At 49.3% G+C, this 12723-nt stretch overlaps 1 protein-coding gene across 2 annotated transcripts in view; it reads right to left on the reverse strand.

Annotated features, from left to right (window-relative positions):
• Window positions 1-12723, reverse strand: part of PREX1 (phosphatidylinositol-3,4,5-trisphosphate dependent Rac exchange factor 1) — a 199354-nt gene that overhangs the window by 96602 nt on the left and 90029 nt on the right. For both annotated transcript variants that reach the window (XM_037811068.1, XM_037811067.1), the window contains exons 4-5: window positions 8543-8647; window positions 3233-3334 (exon numbers count right to left, since the gene is read on the reverse strand). In XM_037811068.1, coding sequence (XP_037666996.1) covers window positions 3233-3334; window positions 8543-8647 — 207 coding nt within the window. The remainder of the gene's footprint in view (window positions 1-3232; window positions 3335-8542; window positions 8648-12723) is intronic.

Consider the following 12723-nt stretch of genomic DNA (forward strand, 5'->3'; position numbering starts at 1 on the left):
AACATCGATGGAAAACTCAGCAAAGCCTGAAAATGCCAACTGCCTATCCCAGGACTGGGCTAAAGAGCCAAAATAGAATGTTCCAGCTATTCTTAGGCAATGTGCAAGTTCAGCCTTTTGGGGCTGGTCCCAAAGAGATTTTCATTCTCTCCTCTCACCCACCCAGGCCCCTCAACCCTGCTCGCTGATGCCTTTGGGAGTTCAGCTTAAACAAGGGCGGCTCAGAGGGCCACGGGGACATCTGTGTGGGTGTCAGAATCCAGATGGGCCAGAGAGGGCAAGTTAAGGGTTTGAGCTCAGCTGCCCCAAGCTGATGGGATCATCTTCTGAGACTCACTGGAAAATGTGACAGAAAGGGGGAACTCAGGAGGGGGATGAAGAGCTCCCTTCCATCCAGCTGTTTTCTGATGCAAATTTTCCGGCTGTGGAGGCCAAAGGCTGGGATTATCCGAGCAGTTCTGTTGGGCAAGGAGCATGGCGTGTCCCCACAGGAATCTAAGGCCCCCAGTGCTCTCAGAGCCCTGATAAACACAGCTGGACACCGAGGAAATCAAGTGTGCCTTGGCGGAGTGCAAAAGGGGCAGTGTAAACAGCTGTTTGTCCAGGAAAGCAAACCCACAGCCCAGCTTCATCAAAATTTCCTGTGGGCAGTTATTTCTCCATCGGTTTCTGGGCAGTTCTGTGCCTGCTCCTTCTGCTCTCCCAGGAATCCAGGGCCCAGGAATCCCACCAGACCAGGCTCTGGCCCCTGGAGGTAAGAGGGGCCCAGGGATTTCAAGAGTTTAGAGTCCACCACACACGCAGGCCCAGCCACAACGGTTGTTAAATTGTTACAGAAGCACTGCTCCCTGTGCCTGCTGGGACCCCCAGACTCTCTCAAGATACAGAAATCAAAGGGTTAACAACTAAGGGACGCCCAGGATCCGGCTGAGGGCTTTAGCCATTCTTCTAATGGGTCAGAGGTTAAAGGTCTTGAAATTCAGGTTAGAAGGAGGAGCCAGCCACCAAGCCATGAAACACAGGGCCTGATACCCAAGCACTCTGGCAACTGAAATATCCAAGGTGCTTCTCAACAGGCAGGGTGGCCCAGTGGTTAAGGGGCAGCACTCTGAAATCGGACTGCCCAGGTTCAAATGGTGGCCCCTATTGTTTACCTGCTGTGAGGCCTTGGACATGTCACATCCCTTCTCTGGCTGCAGATGCCTCATCTCTAAATTACAGTCAGTCACACTGCCCACCTCATCTAGTTACCGCAAGAATTAAATTACCATTTAATCATCACAACAGCCCTGTAAGTACTATGAATACAAATCCTGTATCACATATGAGGACACTAAGGCATAGGGAAGTGAAGTGACTTGCCCAAGGTCACATGCCTAGTAAGTGGCAGGGCTTGACCTCAAACCCAGGCAGTCTGCCCCAATGCCTAGCTCTAATGCAGGGGTCAGCAAATTTTTTTTCTGTAAAGGGCCGGAGAGTAAATACTTTAGGCTTCGCTGGCCTCATCAGTCACTGTCCCATACTCTTTGCTTTTTCTTCCCCATAATCCTTTAAAAATGTAAACCTCACTCTCAGCTCAAGGATTGTACAAAAACAGGCTATGTGCTGGATTTGGCCCACAGGCCAGTTTGCCAACTCCTGTGCCAAATCACTATAGCCTCTTAAATGCTGGTAACTAATTCAAGTTTTAAAGACACAAGAGAAGATCAAATGAAGCATACACTGTATCTGCAGATCCAGTTCAGTCCACAGGCCTCCAATTTAGAAAATCTACTCAGAGCTCCTTCCATACCAAGGTAAAGAGCTGAGCTACTGCATTTCCAACACCTGTTTGGGGATCAAAACAGCAGTAAGGATAACCGCAGAATTTCCTTCCAAGATCCCTGCAAGGGATAAACAGCACCAGGCCAGAGACGGTACAGGGAGAGCTGTGTCCAGCCGTCTGTGCTTTCTTAGGCAAGGTGCATATGTTAAAGGTCTGTGTTATGGGCAGAGCTGATGGCCCCAGGGTTTCATCTAGTCCAAAGGCTTGAGCGTCACCCACTTCCTCTGGTAGTAAGTTCAGGAACCCCCAATACCCTCTTCCACCCCTCTCCCTTCCAGTTCACGGAGCATACCCTGTGAGCAGGTGTATGAATAAGGCACCATCAGCCAAATTAACCCACCAGCAGGGAATCACAAGGGAACAGCTGTCAGATGAGTGCCCTGCAGGATGGAGCCAGGGCAGCCTCCAGCCAACAGCCAACAGCCACCATTTCCAAAGGCTGAAGACCATGGGCTGAGAGCAACAGACGGTGGCAGAGCCATCCACGTGGCTCACCATATGCCCAGAAGTAGACTCTGAAGCTGCAAATCAAAACTTCATGGGTCCCCAGCCTAGCAGCCAAATTTCCCCCAAGTCCGTCCTGACCAAGACAAAGCCAGAGGTGGCTGGGCAGGGAAGGAAAGGGCAGGTGTGTGGATGGTTGGGGTTTGCCTGCATATCTACCTTCCCTCCTCCACAAACAGTACAGATGATGTTGTGGGGGTCCACATGTACCCCATGTGGGGGCCTGTGCCTGGTGGGATTCAGTGAGTTCAAGGATGGAGCATGGGACCAGGTCTGAGCCAGTCAGAGTTCCCTTGCTCAGGATGATTGTTTCTGGGTAGAGCACATGACCCAGATCTCAACCAATCAGAATACAGTGTTGCCCTGCTCAGTCACTGGATCAGAAGTGAAACACCTGACCATTTCTCAGCCAATCAGATCACAATACTACCTGATCTCAGGGATTAGTTCAGAGGTAAAGCACAAGGTGTAAGCCAATCAGAGCATGAGGACCAGCATGAGCAGAGGTTTCCTGCAAGACAAAGCATGTGACTCAGGCCCACGCTCAGGCCCAGACCATTCCCAGTATCACAGTCCCCTGGCCACAGATGGCCCAAGCCTGAGTGAGTTTCGGGGCTTCTGTTGGAACTACTAGAAAAGAGGGTCACTCTTTCCCATGGCCAGAATAACTACAGCCATCTGCTGCTATCACAGGGAAAATAAAGCTCAACAGCGGAAAGCAGAGTGGAACCAGAAAGAAACAGGGTCCAGTGACTCGTTTGAACCCTAGATCCAGCCGAGTCCAAAGCCAACACTGGCCCTAGACTTCTAAGTTACTTGAACTAACAAATTTTATTGTTTGCTTAACCCAGCCAGAGCTGGGTTTTCTGTCACTTCAAATACAGGAAGAGGAGGATGCCTCACCTTGAGGAGGAGGGGGTACTTGCAGATCCTCTGAATCGGAGACAGCAGGTAGCCCTCCAAAGGGATGTCCGTGGTCTTCCGGCCTCCCAGAAGCATGCAGCTCTGCAAAGGGACAGACTTTCATTAAAACTCGCTGAGGACCACCCGGGGACTGGCCACCCTCAAATAACCAAGGGAAACACTCTCTAAACTCGGCTACAGGCAATCACTTGGGAAATGTGCATATTTTATAACCCTGCAGGCAGCCTGGATCAGAGGGTGGCAAACTGTGGCCTAGGGAGCCAAATCCTGCCCACTGCCTGCTTTTGTAATGAAAGTTTTATTGGCACTCAGCCACACCCATTCATTTCATGTCGCCTCTGGCTGCTTTCACGTGACAATGGCAGGGTTGAGCAGTTGCAACAGACACCATATGTCTGCAAAGCCTAAAATCCTTACTATCTGGCCTTTTCCAGAAAATCTGCCCATCCCTGGTCTAAAGAAACTTTTACATATATCCACCCGGAGACAGGAAGCAGGACATTCAAAACAGACTTGTTTGGAATAGCACAAAAATGGGAAGCAACCTATATGTCCCTCAACAGCAGAACAGAAAATAAGTCTGTGGTAGATTTAGCAATGATACACTGCACAGCTGTGAAAATGGGAGAATTAGAGCCACATGTAGCAACATGGATGAACCTAGAAAACATATTCTTGAGCAAAGAAAACCAGAAGGACATGTATGGTATGAACCCATATATATATAAAACTTTTAAAGACAAGCACAACAAAAAGAGGCACTGTTTATGGAGAGATGCATGGGAAAGAAATGTACCAAATTCGAAAGGGTTTACCTCCATGGAGGGAGGGTAACAGGATTTGGAAAGTGAAATGGAGTCTTTAGCTCATTACTGAAATGTTTTATTTCTTTATCTGGGGCATTGATATATGGATGCTGTCAAATGAATTCCTATATTTTGGACTGCACAGTAAAAACTGAAGCTTTATCAGGAATTGAGTATAATTTAGCAAAACCCTCACACTCACCCACCAACTCCAGTCTATCAACTCAGTATCCACCTGCATCCTCCTAACTCAAAACTTCCACCATGCCAGCCCCTTGCCTTTGCTCATTCTGTGCCGCCTGCCTAAAATGCTTTTTTCTTCCCCCAACATAAAAAAATAGTAATATTATGACCACCATCCATTGCTAACACTCTCCAAGGGCTTATGATGTGCCAGGCAGGCCACCGAGGGCTCTAATCTTGACCACCAACCACCCTATGAACTGAAAACTATTACGATTCCCATTTCACAGCTCAGACAACTGGGGCTCAGCAGGTTCCATCGTTCCCCCAAGGTCATCCCAGAACAGGTGAGTCACAGAGGCAGGACCTAGAGGCAGGCAGGCTCGGAGCCACGCCTCCCCACTCCTCAGGACCAGCCCAGCCACCCCACCACCTGGAAGCCGTCCCCACTTGCTCTGGATTCCCAGGACTCCTTTCTCCTGGGAACCTCCAGAGTAGAGTTCTGTCCCACGTGGCTATAAATCACATCCAGGTATTCTCCCCTCCTTTGGAGGCGCTCCAAAGGATGGTGGGAACCATGATTACATATCTGTGGTCCCCCCACCAGGAAAGAACGAACATACAAATTGTTACCATATCCAGCAATGACTGGCTCCCAGCCTTCCTCCTCAACTCCACTCTAACAGATCGGAATCGAAACAGAATTCTCGGAAAAAGGGATTCCTGTCCTATAGCTCATTCACTCATTCACTCATTGAACAAATATACCTTGTGTGCTTGCTATGTGCTGGGCACAGTTCCAAGCACTGGGGGAAACAGTGCCCAATGAAACAGACAACATCTCTGCTTATATTCAAGTGAAAATAAGACCGTCTGCCTCCCACATGTGGGCACTGTGCCTAGATGCAGAGTTCGTCCTCACAGCCCTAGGAATTAAGCACAGACCATTACCTCCATATTCCCTATGGTAAACGGTGGCACAAAGAGCTGGAAGGGCTGGCCCTACGCCTCAAAGCTACCTGCACTACGTATTAGGATCCTGATGGGCCCTCTCCTTTGAAAAGCAGAATTCCAGGGACCCCCATTCCCTGCTCTGGCAAAGCTGCATGGCTCCCACCCATGTCTTCTCAGGCGCAGATGGGGATCAAGCCTACGACGGCAGAGAGCTGCCAGGCCCCACACTCGGGCCTTTGTCCTTGGAGCCAGCAACTGCCACAAGCCGCCCCAGAGACGTCAGCTCCAGGCAGAGAGAGGGGAGCCTGGGGATGCGGGAGAAGGGCATAGTTCTTTGTTAGGATAAAGGAGTTTTCAAGGACTATCATAGCCACCAATTACACTTCTCCTCCAAACACTAAATTTTTGCTTCACTTTATGAAAAACAAAAAGCAAGCCCACACACACACGGCTAACCATCCAACACAGAGCGCTACCGTTCACTATTCTCTAACTACCTGCCAGGCACTATGGGAAGAACGTTTAAGAATTATCTCCTTGGACCCTTGTCATCCACAGAAGTCATTCAGGTAGGTTGACCTCATCTTCCCAACCTCCTAAAGGCTGGCATGTCCCAGGCCCAGTTCCAGGTCCTCCTTTCTGGCCACGCCCAAGCTCGTGGCTTTCAGCATCACCTTTATGCCAAAAATGCTCCAGTTTATATCTCCAGCCTGGTTCCTTCCCTAAATTCCAGGTTTGAATTCTCCAACCGCCTACCTGACATGCCCACTTGGGTGTCTGATACATGTGCTAAACCTCACACATCCAAAGTGGAATTTTTGATCTGCCTCCCATACCTGCCCCTACCCCAGTCTATACCATCTCAGGTTCTCCTAGTTGTTCAGGCCCCAAACCCTGGGGTCTCCCTTGACTCTTCTCTTTCATTTATACCCCAAAGTCAACCATCAGGCAAATCGTGTGAGCCGTGTGTGCAAATTCTCTGCCAATCCGACCACCCCCCTCCCCCCTCCCCTCCCACCTCCCCGTTCTCGGCCACTGTCACCTCCTGCCCGACCCTCGACCCTCGCAGGAGCCCGTCCCTGCTCTCCTTGCTTCCAGCCTCCCGCAGCCAGGGGGATCCTTTCAAAATGCAGATTAGTTCCAGTCACTCCTCTGCTCTAAACCCTCCAATGGCTTCTCATCCCACTCAGACTAAAATTGGATGTGCTTTAAACGACTGCTACGTGCTCCAACATGGATGACTCTCACGGACATTATGTTGAGCAAAAGAAGCCACACATAAAAGAATCCATTGTGATCCCACTCACATGAAATTCTAAAACAGGCAAAACTAACTCATGGTGAGAGAAATCAGCACAGTGGCTGCCTCTGGAGGCTCAGAGGCTCATGACTGGAAGGGGCATGAGAGAACCTTCTGGAGTGATGGAAATAGTCTAATATTCATGGCATACATATATGTAAAAACCTCATGCTATGAGTGCACATAGTGTGTATAGACCAGACTGCATTAAGAAAATCTTGTGAAAAACCTCAGATTCCTTCCACTGATTACATACTCTTTCATTATCTGGCCTCTCTCAATCTCTCCAACCTCGTCTTCTCCCACTCTCCCTCTCATCATCCCCACCCTGTCCTCCTCACTTTTCCTCAAACACACTCCTACCTCCGGCCTTTGTACTTGTTCTCCCTCCAAATACCCTTCCCCTCCCTCTCACATTGTCCAGATCTCCACTCAAATGTCACCTAAGAGATGGTGTTCCCCAAAACCAATCTAAAATAGAGCCACCACCCTAGTACCCTCAAAACATCCTCTCATCCTTAACTTACTTTATTTCCTCCAGAGAACTTAACACCGCCTGACATATCCTATAAGTCTCCCCCACAAGAATGGCCACTCCATGAGAGCAGGGACTCTTCTTGCCTTGTTCACTGTTTTATCCCCAGCACTTAGAATGATCCCTACCACACGGTAGGGAAGTTGTCAAATGAACAGATGAATAAATGATCCCATTTTACAGACAAGGAAACTGAGGCCCAGGAAGATGAAGGTTCCACCCCATCACTCAGCTAATGCATGGCATTTGATGAATAGAAAACCAGATTCTGTCTGTCCTCAAAGCCTTAACAACCCATAACAGACTCCCAACATCTCTTCTGCAGGTGCTTGAAAGATGGGAGACGCCAGCAGGGAGACAGATAGCATGAGTGCTGGCACCCCACACGTCCTCCTATGCCCAGCCCAGCCCAGCCCAGCTGCCACCAGGACAACCAAGATGACCACCAGGGAAAAAGGAAATAAAGAAAAGCTGGGACCCTCCCCTTCCCATGCCCCTGCGCACACCTTCCTGGTCTATTCCTGCTTCCCAGGACCCAGCTGAGCCCAAAAGGACACCCAGGGGCCCAGAGTCTGGGTAGCAGGGACCATCTCAGGGTGGTGCTGGCTGAAAGTCAACAGGTCACCTGCAGAAAAGCGGCCGTCTCTGTCCATGTCTGCTCTTGCACTTTCATGACTCGACCCTTGCCTTCTGTCCAGACTACTTTATGAATGTAAGTGTAAAAATGTGACGATGCAGATCCCAGCACTGAAAAGCAGTAGTCCTGAAAGCTTAATACACTGGAGACAAACATGGAAATCGGTTGGCCAATTTCCCCTTTATCAGATGCTCACTGGAAATGGGCCAAGCAATGTGAACTTGCTTATGAAGGACACTTACAACATTTTGAATTAAAATTCTAGAAATACTTTGTCAGACGACTGTGCATTAATGGGAAGTGTGATTAGGAATTTTATTACATATTTTAGCTCTGTGGGGGTATGGCTGAAAAACACCTTATGCTATGTCAGTTAACTGTTCAACTTTTGTGTGCTGAAGTCCATATGTGCTGTCGGGAAAACAATCCATACAAAGACGGGGAGGGATACCCTAATACTACTGCTATTACTACTACTGCTATCGTTCTTATTAGGATCATTACCTTAAACCAAAAATTGGTGATCTCGGCCCTAGGGTCAAATCTGGCCCTCTGCCTATTTTTGTAAATAACAGTTTATCGGAAAACAGTCATGCTCATTCTTTCACGTACTGTCTATGGCTGCTTTCGTGGTACAACAGCAGAACTATGTCATTATGACAGGACAGCCCACAAAGTCAAAAATATTCACTCTTTGGTCCTTTTCAGAAAATGTTTGCCAATCCCTGCTTTAGATGATAGACTAGCCCAGCTACTAAAGGGATCAGGCACGTGAGTCAGCGTGAAGCTCTCTTGTGCCCAGGGATTCCCAGGCCTGAAGAGGCAGATGGCAAAGGGAGCAGGAGGACAGCATAGGGATGACGGAGGAACTTACCAAGAGGAAGGCCCGCACAGTGGGGATCTTGTTCAGCTCCACCAGCAGCCGAAGGGCCTTCTCGTGGTTGCTGCAGTATTCCTCATACACGCAAAACTTGTCCTTCTGCAAAGCAAGGACAGAGCTGTGAGACACAGGTCACTTAGCTGGGCAAGTGGGCCTCGGAGAGGACAATCCCAGACCCTAGGAGAAGCTGCAGCAGGAGGGATTTCAGGTGGAGTGGCTCCCACTCACTACAGGCCTCTCAGTTTCCCCACGTGCCCCAATTCTGGACCCCGCAGCCTGAGTGGCCTTCCGGAAGCAGCGCAGCTCAGGGAGCAAGAGTGCAGACTCAAGCTAAGCAGCCTGGATTTAGACCCTGGCTCTGCATTTCCTAGCTGTGACCATGGGCAAGTTACCTGACTTCTCTGTGCCCTGTCTGTAAGGTGGACTTAATAACAGTCCCTAACTCTTGGGGTTATGGAGATTACATGAGTTAAAATATGTGCAGTGTTTGGCATGTAGTAAGTGCTCAATAAATGTCTACTGTTACTGTGAACACATAAGTCAGATGATGTCATGCCCCTGCTTAAAACTCTCCAACTGTATTCCATTATACTAGGAATGAAAGCCAGCATTTTAGCATGACCTTCAAGGCCCAGATAATCCGCCCCTGCCTTTCTCTGACCTCATCTCACTGGCCTATCTGATCCTTGAATCTGCCACGCCTGTTCCCACTTCAGGGCCTTTGCACTTGCTGTTCTCTCTTTCTGGAATATGGGGTTCTCCCTGCCATTCACGTCTCAACTCAAATGCTCCCTCCTCAAATGACACCTGGACTTCTCTATCTGACATAGCCACCCAGGGGTTCTTATCACCCACCTGCCTTTATTTTCTTCATAGTGTTCTCAATCTGAATCCAGTTTATTTACAATCTGGATTATCTGGATTATTCGTTTCTCATCTGTCTTTGCCCACTTGACAGTCAGCTCCCTGAAGGCAGTGACCACGTCCGTCTTGTTCAGTCTGGTATCCCCAGATCCTAGAACAGTGCCTGGCGCAGTAGACCCTTAATGAATACTTGCTAGATGAATGTCCTTTGCATACCAACTATGAGCGACGCCCTGCATGTATGATCCAGAAGAGTCCAAATAAGGCTCAGGAATTCTGGGTGCAAAAAGCAGATCTCTGATCTCTGCCACAAAGCACTGGCAGTTCTGAGGGAGGGGGAGAGTTCTATTGACCTCCAAATGGCCCTGAGCCCAAAGTTTGACTCTTCCCAGCCTAGAGGTTGCCTCTGGGTCACAAGGTCTGTGGCCAACAGTCAGGGTTTCCGGGAGTGGAAGGGACAGGGGCCTTCACAGCAGGAAGCTCCCCGCTGAGCATTCTCAGCTCCAAAAAGTTCACAGGACACACCCCTTCCCACCAAACCCCAAACAAGGATGTACTGGGTGAGGCCACTGGAGAAGGAAAGGCTGAAGGGCCTCCACCTTGGGCTGGGGAAGGGGGTCTGGGCAGGGGAGAAGAGAAGACCCCAAGGAGTCAAGGAAGGAAGAGGTGGGTCTGCAAAGCAAGCAACTCGTCTTGTTTCTAAACAAACCCCCAGTTATCCTTCTGAAGGGCGGCTGCAGGAAGTGAGAAACCAGAGGGGAGGGAGAATGGGTTTCAGAATCAATAAACACCCCCCACCCCACCCCACCCTGTCCCAGCTCTCTCTGGTGGCTCCGTGTGCACCATCTGAGCACACACTATGAGTAACAAAGTGCCCACAGCCAGATGGGAACAAGAGTGGGGGGCATACTCCCAGGGCACAAAACTGGAGCCACAAATACAGACTAATCTCCAAGGGGCACCGCAGCATAATGATAAAGAGCACAGAGTGGGAAATCCTGCACTACACTCCCTCCGTAATGAATGACCTTGGGCAAGTAGCTTTGCCTCTCTATGCCTTGGTTTCCTCATGTATAAAATGGACATAATAACAGACCCTACCACTTGGGAAGCTGGAAGGTTAAATGACTTCATATAATACATAGAACAGTGCTTAGCACACCATGAGCACTAAATAATACTTCACAATCCTCTGTAAGTATTAACTACAAAGACAAACAAACATGAATTGATAGGAAAAATGAAAATTACTAAAACACATGATGTCACAGGTACCCAAGGTGTGCATATACACAACCATGAGACAAACATAACCTTGACACATATTCATACTTCAAGGAACCACCAAACAAGTCCAAGCATTACAATACACAAGCTACATGCTCCAAACAATACCACCAATACCAGCATGTACACAGAAGCATGCACTGAGTCACAAACCAATCTCCTCACCCAGTGTCTGCAGCCCACTGGGATGCCAACATGCACAGGAGCAAGGCAGGACAAGAGGGGTCCCCCCCACCCCAGGATCCCTACACCTCCCAAGCACATCTTTTTCTGTTTCCACTTGTCTCAATTGAACCTAGGAGGCCATCGGAGCCAAAGGAGATTGTTGAGAATAAGTTTGGACCACAGGAGCTCACCCAACCACAGATTAAACAATGTGACAGGGGCCTGCAAGAACCACGTACAACCAACCCCTGCAACAGACAATGGGGGGATCAGGAATCAGCTCATGCCTGGGAGCCACATCGGCAGAGAAAACGTGCAGGACTGCAGAGGGAGTGCCAGGCTCTGAACACCAGCACATGAATGACAGGTGGAGGTCCTGACAATATGTAAGGGGCCCTAGAATAAGTCCCTCTGCTGCCAACAGCCTTTCCTGGGCTTCCCCTGGGCCTACAGACCCCACTATAAGTACTGCTCTGAAATCCCCCATGACCACCAGCCACTATCAGCATCAATCTCGTGAGTCCAAGTGCAGGTTCTGCAGCCCGACCGCCCTGGTCATGAGCTGTGACCTTAGGCAAGACATGTAACCTCTCTATGCCTCTACTTTCTCATCCATAAATAATGGACAACAATGACCCCTCCCTCATAAGACTGTTATAGAGATTATCAGGTGAATTCATATTAAGTGCCTAAAACAGTAACCAGAGCATAGCAATTGCTCATTAAACATTAGCTGATATCATTACTGCTGTTGTTGATGCTGTTGCTCTTATTACCATCAGTATTATTTTGCCAATTCACTATCCCCTTGGTGAGCTGGTCTACTGCAGGGTGGGACAGTGAACAGGTAGGTTCTGATGGCAAACACAGAGAGAGGAGAAAAGGAGCTGAGTAGACGTGTAGGTCTGGGGAGGCCCCCAGGGGAACGTACCAGGCAGATTTTGAGAGATGGTGGGCCTCTGACCCTGAGGTTTTGCTTATTGCTGATATACTGTCCATTTCCCCAACTAGACCATGCACTCTATGGGGCAGTGCTTGCATCTGTTGAGTTCACTGCCATGGTGCCGGGGGCTGGGGATGAGGGTAGGGTGGGGCAGCAGCCCCTGGCAGAGACATTGTGACTCTCTGATGGATGAAAGCAGGAGAGCGAAGGGAGAAACTGAGAGGAGTGGCCCAATGGTCTTCAAACCAGCATCAAGTATCTCCCCAGGCTGATCCTGCTCCTGACAGCCTCAGCTTTGGCTTTTTGTTGGGAACACCATTGCTGTACTCACCCAGCATCCACTTCCCCTTCCTCTGGTCACGGGTCTCATTTTTTCCTCTGGAGAACCACCTCACCTGCACTCTAAGGTCCCTGACCCCACCCTCCCAGCACCACAGGAGAGTATGGGCCTCAGGCCAAGCAATCTAAAAGCTCCCTGTCCTGGCCACAGCAGCCATGGGACCTGAGCCAGTCTAATGAGAGCCCTCAGGACTCAACTGGAATTACTGCCAAGTGAAGCTCTCAGCCATTGTTGAGCTGACAGAACAGCAGCCTAGAGCTGCCGAGGGCCATTTTTGCCACCAGGTAAGGCATACACACCTCACCTCACCCCACCCCCAAATAATGAAGCCAACACAGAGGAAAGCAATGTCCAGAGATAAAGACCAAGTCTTGAAAATTATCATTTGGGGTCCTAGATCCAGCTGTGCCTGAAGCCATCACACCCACTAAACATTTCATTTGTTATAAGCTGATACACTCTTTTATGAGTTGCTTTTTCTGTTGTTTACAGTGAAGACATTCCTGACATATGATACATGCAAACTCTGAAAGAGGGAAGACATTGAAAAAATGGACCCAAGCCTGGTGAGGTGAA

The sequence above is a fragment of the Choloepus didactylus genome, chromosome 19 (genome assembly GCF_015220235.1).
Source record: "Choloepus didactylus isolate mChoDid1 chromosome 19, mChoDid1.pri, whole genome shotgun sequence".
Lineage (NCBI taxonomy): Eukaryota > Metazoa > Chordata > Mammalia > Pilosa > Megalonychidae > Choloepus > Choloepus didactylus.